Raw genomic sequence first — 26,202 nt, forward strand, 5'->3', positions numbered from 1 at the left:
TGCAATTCTTTTTTCCAGGCAAAGCTTGTGACACATATCAAGTGTGGTCTTTTATTATTTGTTCTTTGAAGCACTTAGATGTCACATGGGTAGCTATCCCATGCAAAAAATGTATCATATTATATCACACCTGCTGTTTGAGCACCTTCCAACTCTTTAGACCTTGAGCCTCACCACAGTGCCTGGTAGGACTGGAAGTGCTCCTTTAAAGTGCACTGGTTAAAGAGAAGTATCAATGAAACTAATTTTTTTTTTTTTTAATTTTCAAATGTCCACTAATTGCATGTGATCCCTTTTCATGTGTCAGTCTCCTAACTTGCCATACCTTGCTGACGAGAATGCTGGAGAAATGTAATTTAAGTCTGAGGGGAGTCAGTGTCTTGTCCAAAGCTTAGTGAATATATAAAAAACCAAAGCAAAATCCCAACCCAACCTAACTTACTCCAAATCAGTAAGAAAATCATCCAGGTAGTGGCCTGTGTTCAGACCACAGGAGCAAATATAAGAATAAAGAAATTCAAGAGTTTTTACTGAAATATGAAGCAATTGAAATAAACAAGATTTAGCAAAGCCAACACAAGAGCTGCTGCCATAGAGGCCAGGGATATTTTTGGGGTTTAATGATGAATAGAATTGGATAATAAAGCTTCATAGAAAATTGAAATAACCTTCATGTTCTCTGAAAACACAACAGGAACAGATGAAATGAAAACAATGGTCAATCTAGACTTTTGTTTACACTTTTATTTAAGTAATAAGAGCTATTAATATATCTGAAGTCTGGTTCTTTGGGTGATGAAGCATAGTAATATCATGAAAATGGAGCATCCTCCCTGTCAAATTAAATTAGCCCAGGAGGCTGGCTTGTTTAGATCAAGCTCAGATATGTCTGTTATGCTTGGTATAGAAAGATCCTTTTACACCCTCCATTTGGAAAAGCTCACTTAGTGGGGAGCTATGCACAAAAGTTAGTCACTATATGTTACGACCTGCCCCAGGAAAAGGGGAGGGCTGGTAACTCAGGTTTTTATCAATAATTCCCTTGAGGTGGATTAAAGTGAAACAACACTAAATAATCGGTGTCTGAAAACATATATTGACAAGGTTTATTTTAAACATATATAGGTAGGGTTCATTTTAACAATTTTGTTTCAACAGGTATGTTAGCATTTTGGGTGTTGTCATCTATATAATTTATAGCAATATGGCATAGGGATAACTTCGGGGTGGGAAAATGCATAAGGGAGAGAAAGGAAAGACAGGATAAGGGTAAGGGAGAGTAAGGGAAAGAAAATATGAGAGTGGAAAGATGCATATAGACACCGCCCACGGGGTCCAGCAATGACACTTGGTAGTTGCCGCTTCCATGTCTGTCGGTTGAAGTGGTGGCCTTGATCTGCTGGGGGTGAAGGAGGGAAGCCCTCACACTCCAAGAAGTTATGAGTTATTATATCCATGGTTAGTGTCATGAGCCATGTCTCGAGCCTCCAACCTCTCCCTGGGCCTGCGCGGAGTGTTTGAGTCTGGCCTGGTTCCCGCCTTTCAAGATTGGCAGAGGGGGGGATGGGCCCAATTGCCCATCAGAGGTGTAAGGCAAAAGTCAAAAGCCTGCAAACTCCTGGAATGCATAAATCATTAACCATTTCAGTCTCTGACACTATATAGTAGATCACAGCAACAAATGAGATGCAAACTCCAGTAGACTTGAAGGAAGATGTATTCCATGCACTAACATCTTTTTTCTTGCCAAGTAAGATTGCTGGGTCAAATTTAAGAATGACTGTCATTTGGAGAGGTGAAAAGAGTGGGCAGTGCAAATGATTGTAGGGTGTCAGTGGACAGCAAGTTGAGAAAGGTTCTGGCATTAGCATATGAACTGAGTTAAGGAGAAAGGCAGCCTTACAGCTTTTGCTAGAGAAATAGAATCTTTGATTGCTTTGGTGAGGAAATTTCATCCCTGATCAAAGTACATAGATAGGTATGTTCACATATAACTGATCTCGGTTCAAGAAGGGGGCTCTGGCATCAGTCAGCAGGTGGTGAGCAATTATATTTGTATAGGGTTTCTATTTGTATTTGTATGGGGTTTTTTTCCTTTCCATTTTTATTATCATCTTTATTATTAATTACCACTATTGTTGTATTTTACTTTGGTTTTATTCCAAAAAATAATACAGTTATTAAGAGCCTCAAAGATAGCCAAGAGACAGAGGAGCTAAAGTCAAACTTTTATTCAAATAAAAGGGAGACTTCATTGGACAATCCCCAACGAGGTCTCTCACCTTGATGGAAGTCACAGCCTCTTTTATCCCCTTTGCCTGAAATGCAGGTCCCTCCCCATTTCTCCAAAGGCTGAGATACTCCGGGGTTACAGACTTACTGACATGCCTACTGCATGTCCCCCATTACATGCTCATTAGGGGCTTTGAGGGTCCCCAACATTTTCAAAATGGAGGTTACTGCATATTTATCCTTTCCTGCCTATCTTATACTGGGTAACTACACGACTAATAAGTCTTCTATCCCCTACTAACTAAGCTAACTGTGACTACCACACACTTTGTGAGAACATTCTACTTATTCCTAATATTATTAAACTTATTACTAAACTTATTACTATTAAACTTATCTAAAGTTTTACTTTGGGGTCTCATCCCCATTCCACCAGGGTGACGGGTAAGGGAAGGGGGTTGAGCAAGTGGCTGTGTGGTAAGTATATGCAGTAGATGCACCCTCAAACTGACTATACAGAGTAGCTGAAAACAGCACAGTGGGAAAGCTGGCCGCTGCCTACTCCAGGACCAGGTAATTGCCTGAGCTGCCTTGCTGCACTACAAAACACATCTCAGTGCAGGTTTGCCTCTGAGAGGGGCTGATCACGAGGAACCTGCAGGTCCTGGAGGAGCGCAGCACCCATAGATGCCGGTGGGGCCACTGAGGCAAATGCCACCAAGCTGCTTCCAGCAAATTCTGTGCCCAGTGGGCAGTTTTCTCCACATTTAAGTAGGACTCTGTGCAGAGGGTGCGTAGGAGAGGTGACCTTTGATCCTGTGGTAGCCATTTGTCAGTGGGATGGAGAAAACACAAGTTATATTCCATCCCATGCTCACTTGAGCACATGCACTCCAGCTCCACATGGATATCAGAGCACCTCTCTGGCTGCTGCCCCATGGTTACCTGCTCCAGGATGAAAGAGTGCCCACAGGGTGGCCGCAGGACCACAAGCAGCTGGTAGAAGATTCGATTCTGGAGGCTGATGCTCCAGGATTCAAAAGAGCTGTTCATCCCAGTGGCTGGGTAAATCTCTGGCATGGAAGTTCTCCGGGAAAACTCTCGGCTGATGAACAGGAGATCATGGACAAGATGCTTCAGATTCCTGCACATGTCGGGCAATTCCAGCATTGGTGATAGGGTAGGCCTGAGCAAAAATCTGTGTGCTTCATTGAGGTCTTCTTCCTCCTCATTCTTTTCTTCCTCCCGCTCCTCACTGCTGGAGCTGTCCTGCCCACGGCAGCTGTGAGAGGCAACCTTCCTTTGCCAGGCCAGCCAGCAGAGCACAGTGAGCTCAGCTACTGCAACAGCCCAAAAGAGCCAGTGCTGCAACAGGAAAAGGAGCTGGTCTTCTTCCAGGGTCCTGATCCACTCAACATCCTGCCACAGCCGCATCATCTCATGATGCAGAAATTCTTCACGCCCCTTCATCCGCTGGGCTGTGAACACATCGATCTGGTGATCGTGTGTCTGCTCAGGGAGAAGGGCCAGCACAGCCAGGAAGAGGACAATTGATGAATCCATGACCTGTGAGAGGTGGGAGAAAAGTTTACTCAGCAGGTCTGGGTGAGAAGGAGCAAGAGACTGGGGGAGTGGGGCAGGAGCTGCCTGGTAGTGTCCTTTGGGACAGTTCCCATTGTGACTTGTCCTCTATGATATCACAGCCACCAGAGCTGCATCACTTGGCCAACAAGTCCCCAGCCTTCATCCCCAACCCCCAGGCTCAGCTGTTTCTTGGCATCATCATCCCAAGGACAAAGCCACCGGGCTGAAGCTCCCAAGGGCTCTCCTGGCAAAATGGGCAGCCAAAGGAACCCTGACAGTGTCATCCCTGGCTGGGCCGTGTCCTCTGAAAAAGTTAGAGACATGTGAATAGAGTCTCCAGAGGCCCCATCCCTGCCAAGCTGCAACATCCGATGGAGTCAGGGGCACTCAGCACATTCCCAAATCCTCTCTGGGCACTGCCACCATTGTAAGCCCTGAGCATCTCTGTCCCCAGCCCCAGTGGCAGAACCTTGCCCTGCTCTGAGGGGTTTGGCTCTAGCTCAGGATTGGAAAGCCCCTTGGGAATGTGTCCCGTCCCCCATCCTTTCCAGACTTTCCCCAGCATGCACACTCACCAATTGCCCAAATCCAACTGCAGTGGGGATGCCTGGTGTTGTCCTTAGAGATGGCTCCCATTGTGACCCATCCTCTGTGATGTCACAGCCAACAGAGCCACATAACCTGGCCAACAAGCCACAGTCTTCATCCCCACCCCCTTGCTCAGTGGGTTCTGGGCACCATCACCACACTCAGTGCCAACTCCTCCTCAGGAGCTCCCAGGGGGTCTCTTGGCAAAATGGACAAGCGGCCAAAGCCACCACAGAGAGCCCTGAGGTCCTCTGACTCAGCCCCAATGGCAGAACTGTCCCTGGTCCAGAGGAGCGTAGATTTCTTGCTTTGGCTTTGAAAACCCCCTGGGCATTTACCCTGTTCCCCATTCAGCCCAGCCCAGTTGTGCAATTGGGCAAGGAGCTCAAAACATCAGATACGAAAGATTTCACTGATTGGCAGAATCAGAAGGGGACTACAGTTTGAAAAGGAGCTTTGGGATTGCACTGAACTTGTGTTAGGTTGAGCCTGGACTTATGGAAGCTAAAATTCAGTGTGTGCATCTGCAATATTGAATAAACCTCGAAAATCTGTGGAGACACTAACTTGTCTGTTCTCTTTGTTCCTAAAGCCAAGTTTTCTTGAAGAAGGAAAGACTGTGTAAGAGATGTATTAGTGATACTGTGGGAGGTGGAGATGTGATGTCCAGCTCTACTCTGAGCTCAAAGACTGAAATTCACCTGACACCTCAACAGGTCAGTTGCAGATCCGAAAGTCCTGATAGGACGGAGCAGGCCCACATAAGGTCTTCTTTTAGTGAAACTGATTTGCTTTGAATTGCTCTGGCCAGGTGTACAATAGAGCTTATAGACAAATACCATGGGCTTTCAGGGGTCCACAGAGATGGGGTTAGTAGCAGATTCTATTTTTCCTGCTTGTTTTTAGTCAGAAAGAACAACCTCACACAGAGAGGAGATCATGATGAACAGATGACCCTGGAGAAAACAATATCCACAGTACCTACAGAAGTAGGAGCTTACAAAGAGAGGATGTGACCTGAGTACAGTTTGTGGCTGTACAACTGAAAGGTCCTCTGCAGATACAAAAGCTTTGCAAATAGAATAAAAATCCCTTCAATTTGACAGAGCTGGGATGCTTCCATTTCAGCACCCAGGACACAGTATGCAAAGGAGCAAGCAGGTCAGGCAGTGCTACTGCCGCTCTCCAGGTAGACCGGATGCCTCTTCACTGTGGATTGTTTTACTCTGCCTTGTGTGCTGTGAGCAAATTCAGGAATGCATGGGAGATGAAACCTCCCACTGCTCTACACAGGCTGTCTGTGAATCCAGCGATGCAGCTTAGTGGGGAGAATCTGCAAAGTGGAACAGTCCATGCAGAGGAGACAGTGTCTGCATGGTGCATGTTTGGAGAGGTTATACTTGCAACTAGTTGTGCTCTAGTATTGCTGTGCCCAAATTAGTCTATAAACAGATCATCACAATAAGTGATCGCGTTGACTCTTCTCAGAGGAACAGTGGCACTAATACTCTGGGCATGCTCTACCACTGAAAATGTAAAGTAAAATCTGCTAGTGCCTTCTCTGTGGACTTCAAAAGAACATATGAAACAGTTGTGGAAAAAGAATTAAAGTGTCCTACCAGGAAATCTCAACATCTCAATCCTGCAGTTGCTGAGCTTCAACAGATCTGGTAAATTAGTGACTGGAGGTTGTGTTTGATTTGCTTGATTTGTGCCAAAAATGAACTTGATAATACAGGGGTGTTTTTCTTATTGCTCAGCAGTGTCTGCACAGCACCAGGGCCTTTTCTGCTTCTTGTACTGCCACCCTGGTGAGGGGGCTGAGGGAATGCCCTGGTTTCAGCTGAGATATAGTTAATTTTTTCTCAGTTAATTTATGCATCATTTGCAAGCATAGTCGTCTTCTTGGCCTGAGTGGGGATATATACTTATTCTTCCTATCAAACCTTTGGCACTAAAGAAAACAAACAAACAAACCATCATATTCACTGATTCAGAAAATAAAAAAATGGAGATAAAAAGAAGTATGATAATATCTTGCAAACTAGTTACCATACAGGGAGATGTAGGAAGGCTCAACTTCACTGACATAGCCAGACTTGAAGAAGCATAAAGTAGCTTTTAGCCCTTACAAAAGGGACATATCAGGCTTGATAAAGGCTGACAAGCAGGTCCATCTGCCCGTTCCATGCAGTGGTGAAGCAGGTCTCCTGTGCCATGTGATTACTCTCCTTTGGGGTGGTGAGTCAATCTTACTTTCTGTGTACATTCAGTAGGCTTCTCCTCACCCCCTCCTCTGCCCTCCAGATTTGAAGAAAAATATGCTTTATATTTCTGCTTCCCTTATGGAAACCTCTTATTAGAGAGGGATGGAGATACGCACCTTCCCCTCTTTCCTTAATGTGTTGTAGTGGTTTGAGCTAGGTTTTCTCCCTGAAGCTGAAAGTGGTAACCCCCAGGGGGTGGAGACCCTTGGGGTTTGACCAATCAGTGCTCCTGCAAAATATAAACATATCTCTGGAGACCGGAAGAGAAGCAGTAGTACTTTTGGAGAAGAAGAGGTGGCCATGTTGTAGAGGCCACGAGGAGAAGGGGCTCTGGCCCCTTGGGGGCCTCTGCCCCCCCCCCAGCCCCCGGTTGGGGGGCTGCAGGGACTCAGAACTGGGCTGAGTGCCTGTGGCTAAGAGCTGGGAGAATTTCTCCCGGTAGGCAGCCTTGGGAGACGCTGGGAGCAGACGGAGCAGCAGTAGACACAGCAGCGTCCGAAGAGCAGTGGCAAAGAGCCAACTGATAAGGACCAAAAGGAGCAGCAGAAGCCGGTATGCTGCATGAAAGACACAGAGATGTCTGAAGAGAAGGAAGAAGCAGCAGCAGGAGTAGAACCGAGCCAGCAGCAGGAACAGAGTTTTGGAGGGTAAGAACTGGACAAACCAAAACCCCCAAACTCACTAGAGACCCCTCCGAGAAAGAGGAGGGGGTGGTGGACTGAGAGGAGTCCTAAAGTGCAGTATGCACTGCTGAGAGGAGCTAGGAAGCTCATGGCCTCCTGAGAGATAAGCCAGGACGGCCGAAGGAATGTGTGTGTGTGGGGGGTGACCTTGGCCCCCCCTGCTCCAGCTTCAGAGAAGCTGGCAGCCATCTTTGAGGCAGAGCATGGGAGCTCTGCACAGGGGCTTGATTTCCCCTGAAGATACCAGACCGTCACGGAGACCCCGGTGCTTCGTGATATGACCATGGTGTAGCGGCCGTGTCTGGGGTTACGCAGCCCATGGAAAGACCCCTTGTTTGGAGACGGGGGCCGAGAGAGACTTGGAAACCTCCCTCGTGTGTGCTGGCAGAGAGCCAGCAACTATTTCTGGTGGAAGAGAAGAAAAGAACCTACTGCCTAGAGAGGAAGACCTGCTGCTCACAGACTGGAAGGGGTCTTTTCTTCTTCTTCTCTCCTAGACTTTTATTTGGAGGGAGAAGAGATTTAGCCCATTGTAAATATTATTGTCATGGTAGAAATAAATATAGAGTTAAGATTGTATGCAATGTATTATAGTATTTATTTATGTGTATAGTCTTTGTAATATATTCCTTCCCCCATATTGAGTCTCGTGTTTTTGTCTGGAAAAACCCATCTCACATGGGGTTGAGATGTGGGTGGGGGGCTAGGAATCGGAATTGGATTTTGGGCCTTGCTGAAACCATGACATGTCCAGAGCCATCAAACAGTTTATTACAGTGCTACTTCCTACAGATAATCTGATAGTTTAACCCCCAAGCTGGTAAGTTTGCAGTGGTTAGTTCTGCTAGCAGGGATAGCGAAGAACCAACATTTTCCCAGGTCACTTTCATGTTCCTAAATATGACTCAGTGCAGTCAGCTTTGAGCTGCTGTGTATCAATACACATTTAAGTCTGCATCCCTATTTTTAACCCAGTGGCACCATGTTCATTAGCATGTTCTCTTTCTCAGTTGCAGACCTATTGCTGATGGAGAAAGCCCGAAACCTTTCAAGATAGAAAGGGAATTTTTCTATTTATATTTCATGTTGTTCCCTTTCCATCCTCATTATAGTCCACAAGACACTAATTCTAACGTCTGCCACCCACTCTCCTCTCTGATTCCTTAATTCAAGCAGTAGTTTCAGTTTTCCCTTTGTATTTGCGGTTGCCCTATCTTGCAGGGAAAACTGCAACTACAGCTCAAATCTCATGAGCAGCTGGAATTGAATTTTAATTTCTGTATTAATTCAAGTCAAGCACTACCAAACTGAATAGGCTGTGTTTCACGGGACTGTAGGAATCAATAAATCTATTAATTTTAAGACTTTTTGAAAGCTTTTACATTTCCAGTGAAAGTGAAAAGGCTTCAGAAGTGAAAGAATAAAGCTGACATGGGATAAAAAAACTACAGTTAAGCAAGGTTTTCAGCTTTCCTGAAAGCAGGTAAACCAGTTTGTGCAAGGGTATGTAAAAGGAGAGAGTCTCTGCTCTCTTACAGGTATCTGGTATTCCAATACCAAAAGGTGTAACAAGGGGAAGGCACAAACAAGAGCACGCATAGACATAAACCCAACAGATAAACTAACAGAGGCAAAGGCAAATAACAGACCTCATCAGCCACACTAATGAATGGGTTATTAAGAAACCATAGGCAAACTGGAAAGTTGCAACTGATGTGGACGCAAACCTGAGGGTCCAGGATGTACAAGGGGGCCAGTGTAGCTGTGCAGACTGGTGAAGGAGTGGGGATGGGGAGGTAGTGGTAGACAGTGGTAAGACAGCAGGGGTTATAAAAGGGGCCAGTCCCTCACAAAACACAGTTAGACAGTACCTTGTAAAGACACCAGTTATGCATGGAGTAGAAGATTCCCATTTCCCTTTTCATCAGAAAAAGCTATATTGTCCTTCAGTAGTGAAGCCATGTTGGCTACTAAATTTTCATGGTTCCACTGACGTTTGCAGTACTGCTAAATCTCCCCGGGTAAAAACAGTTGTATCCCACACAGCTAAACATGCATACACAGACATGCTAACCTGAAGTGACACTATAGAACTGGGATACTTTATAGTTTGACTTGGTTTCATGCCTGTATGTGTTTAAAGATGTAAGCTTTTAGCTAAAAGTCTTTGTTATCCCCTTTATCTTTTGAGCGTTAAGACACCAGGAAGGGGTACTTTGGCAAAAAACCAAAACCAAACAAAAACCCCAAAAAACCCACCACGAAACAAAAAAAACCCCACCCACCAAAAAACCCCAAACCCCTGATACTACAGGGTATGTCAGCTGAGAATATATTAAAGACAAAAACCCCCAAACTGTCTCACATTAAATAGAAAACTTCCTACTTCTCTTCTGAACACTCCACTTCAAAATTTGAAAAACGCTTGCTCTCCAAAGAATGCCATCTTCCCCTAGAAACCGCTTTCCTAGCTTGTCATCATGTCTGCATGTCAGACATAGCTCATGCAGGTAGTAGGAAGACTCAGCCAAACAAACTGCTTCTGTTGTGCTTTTTTTTCCACGCTGTGCCCCATGAACTTACCTCTCCCTACTGATACTTCTTGACATAACATTTCAACTTTTCTTATTTTATATCTTTACCAGATACTGCAGAAAAGTAGTTCTCAAAGGCGCTTCAAGCATTCGGTTACAAAGGAAGTGGTGAATCCATGGCTAGCTTTTCAGATGCACAGCAACCCCAAGCAGACTGCAGAGTTAACAGCCAGATACTCCAGGCTTCTGGAAAACCAGACAATACCACCATTGCCTTCTGGCAGCCAGCAAAGAAGTTCTAGAGGTTCATTTGCTTATTAGTAGCTGGGGAAGATTTAGATTTATTGGATCTAGAGAACAGTGGAAGACTTGTAGGACTATATCAGAGAGCAAATAATTATTACAAAGTGCAAGTAGTGCAAGTAGAAGATAATGGCCATGCAGACATATTTTTCACTTCTTTGCATGTATATCTGAACAAGATACCAAGATGACAAGACAAGAAACACTTAAGTGAACTTGAGAACTATGGGACCTACGATTCTAGTCACACCCTGTAAAAGATATAAAATAGAAAACTCTCTAACTTTATTTAAATAGTTTTTACATATGATGTTATACTAAAATATCCCAATATACCAAAATATCCCACTGCTTAAATAATAAAAACCCAACCCCAATCACATACTCTGATAGTTCAATATTCTATTAATATTTATTAACTTAATACATTATTTAAATGAATCTCAGAATTATTTGGATAACAGCCTGCAATGAAAGCTCTTTATAGAGCTACTGATTGTCCTGATATACAAGGACTGGAAGCAAATTTACTGCAGCATTAACTCAAGTCCATAAAAGAGATCTTAATGTGTCAGTTTTGACAAAAAATGAACAATTTTTCATAAACAAAATCACAGAACTATACATGAAGTAGTATACTACTTCAGAAGCTTAACTGCAGATCTAAAACATCAATGCTATGGATCCAGTTGTTAATGTATAAGTATTTGCATAATTAGAAAGTTTACAAAAATAATGAGCATACCTCAAGTATCTTTTCATCCAGTTCTGATTAGGGGTTACCTGAGGATTCTTCTTCAGGTAGTCTCACAAAATTTATACAGCAAAATTTTTGTTCTAAAGGCAGTCAACTGGAATCAAAGTACCATGCTTCCATACTACATCTATCTTTAATATAATCAAACAAAATACATTTTTTGAACATAAGAGGGCAATTACCGGCTTTTAAGATCTGTGAAATGTCTTCCTCTCAATTATGTCTGCACAAAACTTGTATGGAACTTGGAAAAACTGGCATAAGCTATTCCACTTGATTCCAGATTTTAAAAAAGGCAAGTCACAGAATTTTATGCTGAACCTTAAAAAAGTTACAGAAACATAAGCATCAATCAGCTGTCCAAGTTCTGCGACTCTAGACAGTACAGTCAGCTATTGTATGTCTATTGCCAACAAGAAACTTCTCATCCAGAAGAACTGCTGTTCATCTCAATCTTTTCAGAAACTAAGCTTGAACAAAGACCTAAAAAAACATTTTAAAAAGGCTTAACTGTCAATGTTTAAAAGAACCACAGTAAGTCTGTTGTCATCATCTAATTCACAAAAGAAGGCACAGTTCAAGTTAAAGGCAGCTTATCACTGAAAAGTGATTAACAATAATTACAAAGGATATCAGTTGGAAAACAAAGAAACTGGAGTCAAATGTGTTGTCAGAAAACAGAGGGTTTTTAGGAGATGACGAGTTTATTTATAAACTGCCAACATTTAACAAAAACAATTTTACACTATTTTCCATTTTCTACAGAAATACAATAACTTACAGCGGTGCTTAGTCCATTTTGTCACTAATACATATAAAAACAAGTCTGCCAATAAATAAGTGAAAATAATCTACTTACCAACCATCACCACTAAAATTGTACCTGTAAATTCTGGAAGACATCTGCATAGAATAGTTAGAACTGTAAGGGTGCCTTTTATTATTTTGTAATTAATTTTGTACTACTAAGATATGAAAAAAATTAATTAACATGCAATACAAAATATTTGAGATAAACAATGTAAAACTCAGTGTGCACAACAGGAGAGTAGTGCTAGGATGCCCTTCTATGTTTCTAAATAAATCAGGAAAATGCATGTTTTATACTTCCCTTCACAGCAAAACTAGATTTATAACCATTTATACTTGGCTAGGTTCCACTGAAGATGGACTAAAGGTGTGGTGAGAACTATCTAGAACTAGATAACAACAAATAATTGTAGAACATCTCAAATCAACATTACGTGAATATATTTTAAAAGGTAAATTCGCTGTTACCTAGTTATAAGCATTTGTGAGATGAAAGGGTGACAAATGTGCAGTTCACGGTTGATCATAAATGTAGACAGCATGCTTGGAGAACAGCAATGCTTAGGCCATCACTATTTATTAAGACTTTCCCCCTTCAATATTGCATCAGTTATCACATGCCACTTAAAAGATTACCAGTCATCCCTAAATATCTTGCATAAACCTCGGGCATCTATCTGTATGCTACTGATATGCACTATTTCCAAAACTAAAGTGTTACCTTGGTTTGCACACAGGCATATTGTATGAAACCTTCTGCCACTAGAAAAGATTTAAAAAAGCACAGGGGCAGGGGAGAGAAGGGAGGAATGGCCAGGGGGGCAGAGGTGGGAGACAAGGGAGATAAAAATAGAGGGGCGAAAAAAAAGAGAGAGGAAAAGGAAGCTTTCTCAGCTACTGATACCCTGTAGTACCCTTCATTTTTCTCTAGCTGCCCTTTTAAACCTAAAACATTCCAAAGCCTTAACAGCTTCTTTTCCACAGTGCTGATGAGCATATATAACCCTAACCCTAACTGTTCTTTTTTTCACTGAAGCCATTAATATGACAATTTGTTAAAGACAAAGAAGTCGTTTAAAATTGATCACACTAAATATGTCCTGGCTATCAGATAGTGGCTAACACCCCCTTCCACAGCATGGCCTGATCCTATGTCAATGAAGTCAGTGAGAGTCTCGTCACTCACACTAACAGACGTAAAAATAAAGCATCCAGATTAAAAACAAAATTATAACCAGATCATGCAAAATAAACTGGAGGGTTTATTACTTGCTTTAAGCTTTCTGATTTAATGAACATCCAAATTAAGTAAAAGATTGTTCTTATTGACTCAGGGCTTCCTTACATACTCCCTCTACCTAGCAGCTAGTAAGAGGAAAAAAAAAAGTGTATAAGTAAAACATGTCCTTGCATTTTTAAACTTTGCATTTAGGATGACAAGCAATACCTTGAGTGGTGCCCTATGATTTTAGGTGCTCATTTTAGAATTAATCACATTGTCTAGGAGGAGGGAGGAAAGGTGCTAGCATTTTCCAATAAAATCGATCCCTTTAAGGAAAGCTCTCAAATCCAGTAATTCAAAATCAGAAGGCATTCAAAATGAAGAGTAATTCCAGAAATATTTTTGATGTGATTTATTTTTATAAAAAGAACATGCGAAAAATATTGAAAATTAAGTACCAAAAAGACTACTTGTTGTTTGTATTCAAATACCAATTCAAGTTGCTAGTTTGTGTCTGACATAGTTTTCTCAGCCTCCTGTGATGCTAAAGCACTTCATCCAAAACATGCCTATTCATTTCCTCTCTGGAGGACTCACTGGAAGGTATCCCCCCAAGGCAGGTCATTGGCTGAGTGCTCCCCAGTCGTCCCAGCTTGCAAGACCTTACAAACTCTTTCACAGTCTCAAACACTTCCTACACCACCAATAATGATTTGTTTGGTGTGTGCACACATTTGCCCAAGTATCATGAAAATTAGGCAAAGTAAGACAGAGAGGGGAAGCAAGAGATCTCGTTGCTTTCAGCAAACAGCCTGGTACTGGCACTGATGCTGCTAGATTCAGACTTAGATCACCAGTGCTATATAAAAATAGTCAAATGTGGGAGATTTTTGCAGTTTTCACAGGACATAAATATAGTTCCGCCGTCCATTCATTCACACATACATGCACACTTACTGTGGGAGAATAAATATAGATAATTTATTCACAAATAAGCTCTTTACTGATTACAATAGAAAGAAAACAATCCCCATCTGACAGGAATTCATCCTATGACAAAGTAAGACCAGTGAAAAACAAACAATGCTTTACATTCACTATCCTGTAGAACACTGGTCATTCAGCAGATTACTTTCCAGTGTCTGACAGACCTGTCATAATTTTATTCTTTCTGCTACAAAATTTACCATTTCTCTAATTATCTTGGAAATCTACATAAGATTTACAATGGTCACAACTGTGCATCTGAGAATTTTTCATAGAAAAAATATTGCAAAATATTATGTTTAAAACTAGTTGTATATCCCCTTAATAAGAAAGCTGTGAGAGTTAAATATTTTTGCACATATCTTGGTAAAATAAGCATTTCCCTAAATAGAATAGTAATTTGATGAACATGACAGTATTACAAAATTAGTGTTTAATGGCTCACTTGAACACTGTAGTGCTGTCACTACCTTGGATCTTAATACTACTTACAACTACTTAAGACATCTATTATTTTGATTATATGAAAGTAAAGAGGACATTCCCCAGTGCACTTTTCAAGATGACTACCCAGTTTTAAACGCATCCATTTCAAAAAAGAAAAACTGCTACAAAAGGGAATAAACACAGTAGGTATAAATATATTTTGCCTTCTAAAAACAAAATCTGGTACCTTGTATTGTTTACATTATTTTTTTTAATAACAGGTAATAAATACTCTGTTAAGAAAAAAGCCCAGTCCCTTTATCTACTCATTATACGCAGCATTCAGGAAATCTTAATGTATTAATGATGTACCAATTTCATAACTTTATTCACAATGAACACACAGGTGTACCTCATCCAAGAAAAGCTTTATGTTTCATCATATTTGTATTGTGTTCAGAAAATGTTCCGTGAACAAAACAGGCACCTCACTGTGGGGTCTTCTCACCTCTGTTTATACAGTAGGATTTACAGCACGTTCCAGATGGTGCAGATAAAGATGTTTAATAAACTAGGCTTCAGCTAAGAGTTCTGCTTGTCAGAATAACTCTGCTGTACATAAGAGTCTGGCAGCTATTAAAAAAGCTTTTGCAGTTCTAGCATTCAAAGTCCTAACAAAAGATTTAAAAATATTAAATCTAAGATGTATGGTGCATCAACACAGATACTGTTAAACACTTCTCCACCATTACAACATACCCCTTTGAGATACTGACTATTCTATTGAATAGTACTAGGGAACTCAGAGAGGACATCCCGCAGTTGTCAGGAGCTTCCTGCAAGACTGCAACAGCAATTTAAGACAGAGAATAACAATACAATGCAGACAAAATGGTAAGCTCTACTGCAAATCACTGGGTAGATATAAAATACTATGCTAGACAAAAAAAAATAAAAATAAAAGGCAGTTATTACATGTTTAGCTTTCTTTTCTTTTTTAAATCAATAATTATAAATAGTAAAAATGTACTCTAATTCACTACAATAGACTATGCCCTGAGAAGAAACATTACACACTAAGTAAAAGCCACTAGGAAGTGTCAGGTCTGTAATTCAAAAGAGTAATATAATGAATTCCCTGGAAGCACATATTTCCTCCATTTTTAGCAATATTTTGCTTCTTCAGAGGAAAAGACTAATGAAAATTTATGCTAATTCTAGGTTTTCCAACTTTAAGTACATGATCTTTTTATCTTTTCTCCTTCAAACTCTCCCTGGGAAACTAGATGGCTTCAAAAAGCTCTTGCTTTTCACATCTGAAAGAGAATATAGGCCTAGCATGAGGTTCTGAAAAAACTGAGCCTGATGAACTCCACTTAAGGACATCAGTCAAAGTACTTCTTGAGAGGTAGTCAGAGTTATATAAACACAAAATTAGGCCACCTCACCAATGCTTTGCTACATTCTTCTTTGCTACTTGGAAGAACAGAGAAGAAGTTGAGAAGAAAACATACCTCTGAGCATATAGGGAAAAATAGAAGGAAAATTATCTTAGCAGAGACACTGAACTTCCTTTCAAACTAATTTGAATGCTAAGTGCATTTGAGAATAGGTGAGTCACACCCTTTCCTCTGTATCTGACACTGATAAAACAGTAAGATCTAATTGTAAATACGCCACCAAATGAGCATAAGACAAAGATGCATTTAGAAGTCACATCTATGTTTCACTTCACTGCTTTTTCCAAAATTGCTCTACAAGACACAATTCAGCAGTTGTGGGCGTTTTCCCCCACACTGTAAGTGCAATGGTTCATGTCTTACTAGATTGAAAAAAAAAACCCAAACAGCATTCTTTCCTCACATAAGTTAAATACAACTAAGCAAACAACCTTGTCCAAAAATTAAATCATTAAATCTCTGAAGACTCACAACTTAAATTATTCTCTGGTAGTCATATTTTGCTCATTGTATTATATGTTATTCTGAAAAGAGTACGCTTGTTGAGTCTGGCTATGCAGACAAACTTTTCCAAAACTCTTTGTTTCTATTCATCAATATTATACAGTACTGTTTTAAAAATTCATTAATTATCTATTTAGGAAAAAAACCTCACCCCCATCCATAAAGTCTAGCTACACATTCTAATTAAGCAGCACTAACACAAAATTGGAAATGCCAGAAATTTTGATTGTAAGACAAAAATCTAAGCTTTCTATCTATATTACACTTTGCTTATCTGTCCTAAAGCAAAGTACATATAAGGTAATTAATCAAATAGTATAAACCGACAATTTAGCTTATCCCCTATTTAAATGACACATGAACTTTGTTGTATAAATATATAAGAAGTCAATAAAACACAAATATGCAGACATGAGTAGATTAACAAATATTAATCAGTGCAGCTATAGCAATGCGCTCCAATAGGGTCATACAGGTTTGTTATTATAGCTATCTTTAATGCTGCACGCGTTTCTCCAGTGACTGTAACACACAAGACAAACCAAATGTCATTGAAATAAAAGTTAATGTATTTAGCAGCTCAGAATTCAATCCCTTAAAAATGCAACTCCTTCTACTCCAATCTCTGTAGTTTTAAATTACATTTGTTCCTCAAACCCCTTTGTTTCTAGTACAAAAAAATTTCTACAAGGACTAATCCAGTGAACAAAAACAGCCTGCATCAATTCAAATGACATATACTACAGCATATGACAAAATGAGGAAAGATGCTGAACATTACATGAAGATGTTTACAGATGTGCAAAGTTTGTTTTTATATTTGAGGGAACTTCAGAGAGTAAGAGCCTTGTATTCTGCAGCTTCTGTTGGACATTTTCTCCCCAATAATGTTCACTGACTACATTTTTAGTCTCTGATTTCCAAAACACAAAACACCTTACTTAAAGAAAGCATATTCAGTAAACTTTATATGTGTTAACTACCAACGGACTGAAGCCACTTCTCTTTTTTTCAAGCAGTGTCCAAATGGAACTCTGCAATACCGCCAAATGGCCAGACAGGTATGTGCAAAGATCAGTTCTGAGCTTAATGCAATTTGTTACAAGTACCTCTTCAATCATTTCATGTATGAGGCTTCAGGGCATTGACAGCTTGAAGAATTTAGATATTATTTTCTTCTTTCATATAATTTATATTGCTAAAGCTTGAATTTAAAATTAAAGCTTGAATTAAACAGCTTATTGTTTGCATTTCTTTCAAAGCAAAAAAATATGATTTGTTTCAATTTCACTGTTACTGTTCAGTTTTCTGTGTGGCAGAGCCTGGGCTGCAAACATTTCTAAATGTAACTATTCTTACTGGATTTAAAAAAAAAAAGTGTGGGGGAGTATTTCCATCAGCTGCAGACTTTGAAAATCCACTCTTAAGAGCTATACTACAGCCATCAGTGTTTTGCAAAAGTAATAAAAATATCAGCACCATGTCTAGTCAGAGTATTCAGAACATTTTCCAAGTATTAAAATTCAATGCAACTCTGTTCAGTTACATAGGACCAAGTCTTGTCTTCTTATGAGTATGCATCACTCATGAATAGGAACTTACACGTGTATTATGAGGGCATCTGTTTAAATGCTTATGGTGGAAAGATTGTCAAATTCAGTAGCACAGAACTTCCACAGTAGAGCTCTAAGAAAGCTAACTAAGACTCCAGATTATAGTCTGGAAGAAGTATATAACAGGTTTCAAGTCAAATTCTAATATTATTTTCCTCTAAAAGCCTCAATCATTCCAGTGCAAGAAGAGAGCATCTCTTCCTTTCTATAGTTCACGAAATATTTCTTATCATGTTCCCACTTCTGAGACTGCTCCTATCACTAATATTTTTCTCACTAGTAGGTAATTTTTGCCAAGGCAAACAGAACACACAACTACGTTACTAAGTAGCCTAGGACCAAGAATGTGATCCTTAATACTTGATTTCACACTTTCCGGGTTCGCACTAGTCATTAATGGGATACTGTTAATTAATGGGATATTGTTAATCAAGCTGACACAGGCTACCATACATACTTTAATATATCATCCATACTCGAGGAATATCAGGTCCTCTGAGATAGGTAAAAGTTCTTGCTCAAGTTAAGTTCTTTAAGTTCAGACTCCATTTGTACCTGAACCTACCCATTTATTAGTGATCACAGAGGGAACATCTTATCACAAAATTATCCTCTCAAGCCACTCTCACACCTCCTTCAGACAACAACTGTGTTCTTCTGCAACTACAACCATCAACCAAGACAGCATCCCAGAGCACTCCAAACCAAATGAACAAACATCCCTAGCTACGGAGAGGCAGTTGTGGATGCCCTCTGAGACAAAACTTCGACATGGAGATGCTCAAGCCTAGATCAATCTTACTTAGGTACTGTAAACAGAACAGTAACAGTGTCTACATATAGAAATGTCTTTGTTAGCTATTCTGTGCCTGAAATGTGTCACAAACATACTCTGAAAGACTACAGATGGTCTGTTTTCAGTCTGAAATGCAGGAGTAAACCCCATTCATCAAACTATTTAGAAGTGTTGGAATTCCATATTTCAAGTGCCTTTTTTTTTCATTTGAAATGATACCTTTTGAGTAGGCTACCTGTGTTTTTCCTCCCTCATTGTTTCTCTCTCTGCGCAACAGAAACAGCATCTTGAAACTTTATCATGGTCAAAAGGCATTTTGGCCAGGAGATATATACAGCAATTCTGATGAGGATACTAACTTGAAAATTTAATCCCCTCAGTGAATAGACTGATTTTAAAAGAGACCATGTTGTCATCGTACAGACTTCTACACCTGTAGAATGTTTCCCCCAGGTCTCTAGATCAGTACAATTCTACTAGTGTAAAAAATCCCTTATGCAGATAAGTTCTAAGGAAATGACAAAATACACAACTCATATTTAATTTCAAATTCCCTTCAAATTTACAGTTATGTAAACAGAGATGTATGGTTAGAGAAGAGCTCTTAAGGAAGAGTAAAGAAGATTAAAAAAAACCCAAAGACTGAAGCTCAAAGAACAAAAGGGAAGAGATAGCTCCCTCCTGCTGTCACTTTCTTTTTTTTTTAACTGTATAGTCTCAACAACCAGTCAGAAGACTTAGTTTTTACTCCATCAGATATTGGCCTTGTACGGTCTTGGTTAAGTACAATCAGCAAAGTGTGATTTAGGAGGCTGAGATTCTGTAGTGAACATAATACATTCAGAAATGTTATCAAGTGTGACTAATTCTGGATTGTTGAGATAAAATAAATAAACACCAAGTAAGAAGGAAAGGTATTCTATTTTAAGAAAAGTATTTCCAAATACAGCTCTAAGTGTGAAGATGTGTTTGAACTATTTTCTGTCACGTTTTCTTGTGTCAGGATTTCAACTTCATAGACTTCCCCATCAAGCTAACATGACAACTAACAAGCAAACAAAACCCCAGTTAAAACAGTAAAAGGCATGATGGCTCCAATCTTGTTACTGGAGCCTTGAGAAAGAAACACTTCAGTCTGGTGTTCTACCAAAGGTCGCTAACACAAAAATAATAGCACTCACCAAATACAGTTTGGATACAATAAGGTGTTAGCATGACACCACATAGCAAAGAGGAACACCCTGGAAACAGGTTTAGCTTTTACTGACAGATTCTCCCATCCTTTTCTCAGACACCGTTTCACAAGCATTTCAGACTTTTCTTCTTTTACCTCTTTTGTTTTTTAAAAAAGCCTAATGATTCAGAGTTAACACAGAAGTAAAAAGTAAGAAAATGTCATGGTAGGAAGCCAACAGAGTGATTTCTTAAAAAGACTAAGGAACAAACTGCATTTGCTAAATAAAAAGGTATGCCAGTTCTTTAACAAAGTGACAGACTTCTCCTCTGAATTTGAACTTCAGGACTGACCATCAAAAGAGAGAGAAACACAGGGTTGGCTAACACTTGCAACCAAGACATGCATTTGTGTCTGAAAAGAGAATATTGCACTAAGAAAAGAACCCTGAAAGCTTTAAACACTTCCTTCACTGACCTAAAAATGTAACTAACCATTTCCTATAAGCAGTAGCAAACCTGGCTTGGTCCACATCCCTACAAGTTGATAATACTTTATCAATGAACTGGTATTCCATTTCTGGACCAAGAGAGTCCTGCATAGGAGCGCGCTTCAGGCGTTTTGTTTCTTGTGTATAACCTTGTTTGCTGCTGGATTCATTCAAACCATCAACATCCATAGCTTGAGCCATGTGACTTGTTGCAGGACTGTGGTGGGAATTATTCAGAGTCTCATCACTGCTGTCCGCAGACGATACCACTGCACTCAGAAGAGGAAATTTGTTGCTCAGGTGCTGTTGAAGGTAGAACACACACCTTCTTCAAAGGAAAAGGAAAGAAGAAAGAAGAAAAGAAAAAAGTCATGCATGGAAAATAACCTGCCGTTGCTGCTGAACTGCTTCACTTGCTATCCCACCAGATTCCCCCACAGACAAAATCTGCTGTCACTGCTCACAAAAAGGGCTCAATGTCACTTTGGCAAATCTGCTCCTACCTAGTCAGGAACCTGCACCCAGCTAGTAAAGCACAGGTTTTCTGCAGCCACTCTATCTTCTGTCTACCTTTTGCTCATCTTTTGTTCCTTTAAACATTTAAAGTGTGAGGATGCTTCTAACAATATCTTGTGTCTCTTGCACAAAGTACAGGGACAAGCAGAACTTAAATCAGCAAGATACTTAAGCCTAATCAATTTTTCCATGCAATAGTTCTGATTATGCTCTTGAATGTTTTCCAAAGGCTTAAGGCATGGTAGCTTAAAATTTTTTGTTGAGTGGTACTTTTAAAAATCAGAACAACAATTTGTTTGGAAATATCAAGCAAAGAACAATCCACAAATCAGAAGGAAACTCTTTTGACCAAGTCCTCTTACCTATGACACCACAAGGTTTCATGCCCTGGGTAATTATCAATCAGTTCAGTGCAGAGCTCCATCTCTTCCTCTAAACGGCGGGGGAGATCCACGCTCTGCTCCTCTGCACAAGCAGCTTCTGTCCCTGCACTCTCCTCCTCCTTCTGAAGGTTAGGGTTTTGTTCATTTACCAGTACGTTACTGTCAGTCACAGTTCTGCCTATCAAGGAATTGAGTAAGAACTGGCGATAATGAAATCCACTATGGTCCGAGACATGCATGGATACCCAGTATTTAGTGGATGAAAGTTCATCAAGGAGAACCTGAAACAAAAAGCAGGGACAGTTACCAACCAATATAAAAAAGGAACTTGCCACCAAGGCTTCTGCATCCCTGCAGAAAAGAAATAAATACTTCTTTCAAACACTGAAAAGATAGGTTTCTCAGAAACCTAACCACAGGCTGATGTGGAAAAAACCCCTAACTACATATAATAAGAAATAAGCAGTGGTTTAAGAATTTCAAAATGGTTAGGAATAAATAGAGAAGGCAGAGGTGGTACACCAAACCACTGATACTAGTAATAAATAACTGATATTAGTTATAAAAACTTTACTTTTTGCCTAAGGGATTGTGAATGTCAGAGGGTGGGTGAGTTACTTAAAAAGAAAAAAAATACTTAAATTAATTTACACCTTCATTTTCCAGGAAAGAATGTCAACCAATAACATTATGTTTCAAGTCCTAGAGCCTGTGAAATACAAAATTATTTGTCCATAATCAGGTTGCTTGACTTGGTAATTGATGAACCCCTAAAAAGGGTTTCACAATAACTCTGGTAAATAATTATACTGCTGATTGTAGCTCTGTTTATAACAGTTCTGGAATAAAGAATTTTCCTTTAAGTCTGAATGCTTTAAACCTTCAAAATTAATTTCTGGAGAGACAGGAAAGTTTGGCTATCAGACAAAGCTTCTTTTACTTTATTTTCTCTATTAGAGCTAGTGGTTTCATTTCTTTACAGGGCTTAACTTCTTTCTTCACATTGCTCCTCCTACAAAGTTTAAACTCTCCAAAGACATCAAAATTACCCTTTTCATTTACTTCTAAAGACTTTAAATAGAATCTTACTGGTATACTCTTGCCTTTAATCTTTTCTCCTAAGCTACCTACATCACTTAACAGGACCAGCTGATGCAAAGCAACTTTCATAGGGAGAAGTGTTTCTTTTTTCTTCTGCAGCACAAAAGACAGAGCTCCCACAAAGAAAACCACAGAAACACACAAGGTTAGTTATACACCTTTTTGTAATGCATTTGTTCTAAAAGAAATCAGAACAAATACAACAGTGTAAACAGTGCCTTCTACCTGAGATACACAAGGTGTTTTTATATCTTGACAAGAGATATCAGCATTGCCTTCCTTTGACAGATCAGCAAACTAAAGTGCAGTATTAAATAACAGCCCACACATGCAATTCTTAAGAGGACTAAACCTCTCCATCTCCAGTTCTGCACTTTAAACCATAAGATCAGCTTCTCCATTCTCAGCAGAATTGAGCTCACTGTTTTAAACTTCTGAACTTCGAAATTGTCAAAGAATAACATGAGGTTCAGAAAAATCAGACCAGCCTTTATTCAGTAGGAATTGATACTATGCACATCATGTCCAACCTAGACCTTGGAATAATCCAATTCAATTATCTGACATATATATAAGCTGCAAAGTTACAGTGGAACATCTTCATTACTAAATTGCATTTTAACTCCCTGTACAAAGGGAACAAAATGATTCAAGGATCGCTCCTTACCTGAACTAGAAAACCTCTTTAAAAAAAGCAATACAGAAGATTGCCGTTAAAACCTCTTTAGATCTACAAAAAACCAAAGTCTCTCATGTAGGAACCTCAGAGTAACAGTGGAAGATGCTTCAAACAACTGGAAGTAAACAAAAAAGCCAGCTAACGTCTGAATTCCAACAGAGGTTCCTTCTTACCAAGCCAGTTTTCTCCATTTCCACACTGAATAGCACAAGCCATTTGTCATTGTTCTGAGAAGCAAAGAGGAAACTGTATGAAAACACCTCCCTCTCCACTCCTGATAGCCTCTCACAAAGGGCTGTCTTCTACCTTCAGAGGTTAGCTGAGTACCATGGAACTGGCATCCTCCTCCAGAACAGGACATATGTGCTCAGTGACCTCTGTCTCAACCTCTGGGTCTGCACTCCCTCCTACACCCTCCCTCACCCTATGCTTGCTTGTTTTAAAGTGCCTTTCCAACCATAAACTGCAGCTCCAAACTTCCTCCCTGGTCTGGGGCACTGGGGAAATGAAAAGGAACTGCATCTGGGGAAGAAAGATTTTAAGGATAACCAGATAAACATGGCAACGTCCACTTGCACAAAAGACAAGTACCTTTGGAGGCCCAGTCATCTAAAAAACAGCCAAGGCCTTACTGGGGATGTCTACAAGAAAAATTACTTTGTGTCTTATTAACATATTTCTATCTTCTGCTCAGCAAAACAGTATTTTTTTTTTTTGGACAAGAAAATTCAAGACTTTATTCACTATTGTATTATACCTTGACAGTCAGCTTTGCCAAATGCTGTAGAACCCAGATGCGATGGGACCAGGCATTGTAGTTGCTTGGATATCTCCCAGCAGCTTCAGAGCAGACATTCATTTCCTCCTGCACTAGTCGGTGAATTCTCTCCACAGGTGCTGCTCCCAGGTTTCCTTTAGTCACAAGACTTGGCAAGGAGTTTTCCTGAATTAGTTGTTGCAGCACCCATCGTCTGGTTAAACGACATAAAATGTTAAAGGTGAGAGAGCAATTTTAAGAGAAAAAAAAGGTTTTTCATTTATATAAATCAAATCTTCCAATACCTCAATTATCTGAACTACACTCTAGCCAGATAAGAATAAGCAGTAAACATAACCATCTGAATGCTTCCCATACTGAAACCTATGACATTATGATCACACTCCAACATAATTTAACTCCAGCTGTATCAGTTTGCTCACTCTTAAGTTGTCATGGCTACTTACAGCATACAGAAAAAAACCAGAAGGAAATGGCAAATTTACAAAAAAATGCATACTGTGCACATGGGATTTCTCACGAGCTCCTCTTTCAAAGTCTTGCATAGCACTAACATGAAGTATCCATCAACAGATAGAAAAAAGTCATTTAACAAAAAATTAACTCTGCTTTGTCAATATTTTTTACATCTGACAGTACTGCACACAGCAAGTCAAATTAGTTTCTGTACACCACCAGAAGTAACAAAGTGCAAAATGCTTGTAGTTTGAAGGGCTATAGGTATAAGCAAAACAAATTTTTTTATTGACGAATTACACATATTTGATTTCATGTGACTGAGATAAGCACAAAAGTCTAGATTTCTTTTTTATAATTTACTCTAGACTGACTTTTAGTAGTATTTTAGTAGTATTTTTACAGACAACCTCAATGCTGCATAAACCATGCATCTGCAGTCCCTACACAAAAGGGTTCTACAAAACCAGATCACAGACGTGTAAATTTCCACAGAACAGCACATGCCAACAGAATTCCAATGGCCCCAAGTGGAATGCTCTGGAAAGCTAGACATCCTGTTGTCTGCTACACAGAGGTATTTCTGTTTTGTACTGGCTAACAGCAGTTCCAAGATCAATTAATAGCAACTTTCAGAAAACTGTCACTCCTGGTTAAAAGAAATCAATAACTAAAATAAAAATAATAATAATAAATTCATTTTTTTAAACAGAGAATTCTGTTTTGCCAGTCATACATGAAATTGTGTGTGTGTATATATATATATATAAAAAGTAGACAAGTAAATTTTTTATTTAAAAAAATAAAACTGGTAATCCATATGCTTTATCTCTCATTTGAAAACATTTATAAAATACTAGTTTGCTGATTTTTTTATTTACACTGTATCTTTTTCTCCTGATTATTAAAAAAAAAGACTTAAAATACTGGAAGACAATATTAAAGATAATTTTTAAGAATACATTTTTAAACTGTGTTTGTCAGCAGAAATCAAAAGCAGTGTATGAACACTTTCTTCCTATATAACATTTGTTTTAACTAAAGATGTACAGCCAAACAAACCCATGCTCTTTGACTGTTGTATAACTGTATTTTATGAAATGTAGTAATTTTGAAGACTTAACTTTTGATTTTTAAAATGTCTTTGATCCAAACATCACCTTCAGGATTTTTTCACTTCAATTCACAGATTTGCAAGAAATGGAAACTGGAACATTGACTAGGCATAAAAACTAAATGAGCAGAGTCATTCCTTTAACAAAAAATGTGTATCATTTCATTACATTGACTTCTGAGTAAAACAATAAATTTTACTTATTTATTATAATAAAATATATTTTATTATTTCAAGCCTATGATTATTTCAGTTTCTTAAAATGAGAATGTTTTATAAGATAAGGAATTCTGATAAATTATATAGAGAGGAGAGGAGAGAGTGAAAAAATACAGACTTTATGGTCTCTGTGGCTGCAACCTTAAAAAAACATATAATGAAATTTGAGCTACTTGCTAGACAAGGCAATCACAACTTCAGAAGATTTAAAATATATTTTTGTAAACTGCTGAATATCATGGTATTATTTTTAAGGTTTTTAAGAGAAATTGCCACTAATTAATTTGGAGTCACTGTCACTTTTGCATGTTCCTATTACTATTATGGTTCCTGGAATTACCATAAATGAATGAAGGATTGATAAGTGACTACTGCACAATCAATAGATATACTGACTGTATATGTACAAGATCTATTTGAACACCCCAAAACGTATAGCAGAAGGTCATCTGGCAAAATGAATGACTGGTATTTTTATGTGTTTAGTGAGTGTACTTGCCGTGCGTAAGAAAAAACAATTTCAATA

At 39.2% G+C, this 26,202-nt stretch overlaps 1 protein-coding gene across 1 annotated transcript in view; it reads right to left on the reverse strand.

Annotated features, from left to right (window-relative positions):
- Positions 1-15,386: 15,386 nt before the first annotated feature.
- The window catches only part of PTAR1 (protein prenyltransferase alpha subunit repeat containing 1), a 36,198-nt gene continuing 25,382 nt past the window's right edge, over positions 15,387-26,202 (reverse strand). Inside the window, exons 5-7 of the mRNA XM_027709408.1 lie at positions 23,867-24,080; positions 21,309-21,610; positions 15,387-20,758 (exon numbers count right to left, since the gene is read on the reverse strand). Of these exons, the coding sequence (XP_027565209.1) occupies positions 20,410-20,758; positions 21,309-21,610; positions 23,867-24,080 (865 nt within the window). The 3' untranslated portion in view covers positions 15,387-20,409. The remainder of the gene's footprint in view (positions 20,759-21,308; positions 21,611-23,866; positions 24,081-26,202) is intronic.

This window comes from Neopelma chrysocephalum, unplaced genomic scaffold (genome assembly GCF_003984885.1).
Source record: "Neopelma chrysocephalum unplaced genomic scaffold, ASM398488v2 Primary Assembly neopelma1_96778, whole genome shotgun sequence".
Taxonomy (NCBI): domain Eukaryota; kingdom Metazoa; phylum Chordata; class Aves; order Passeriformes; family Pipridae; genus Neopelma; species Neopelma chrysocephalum.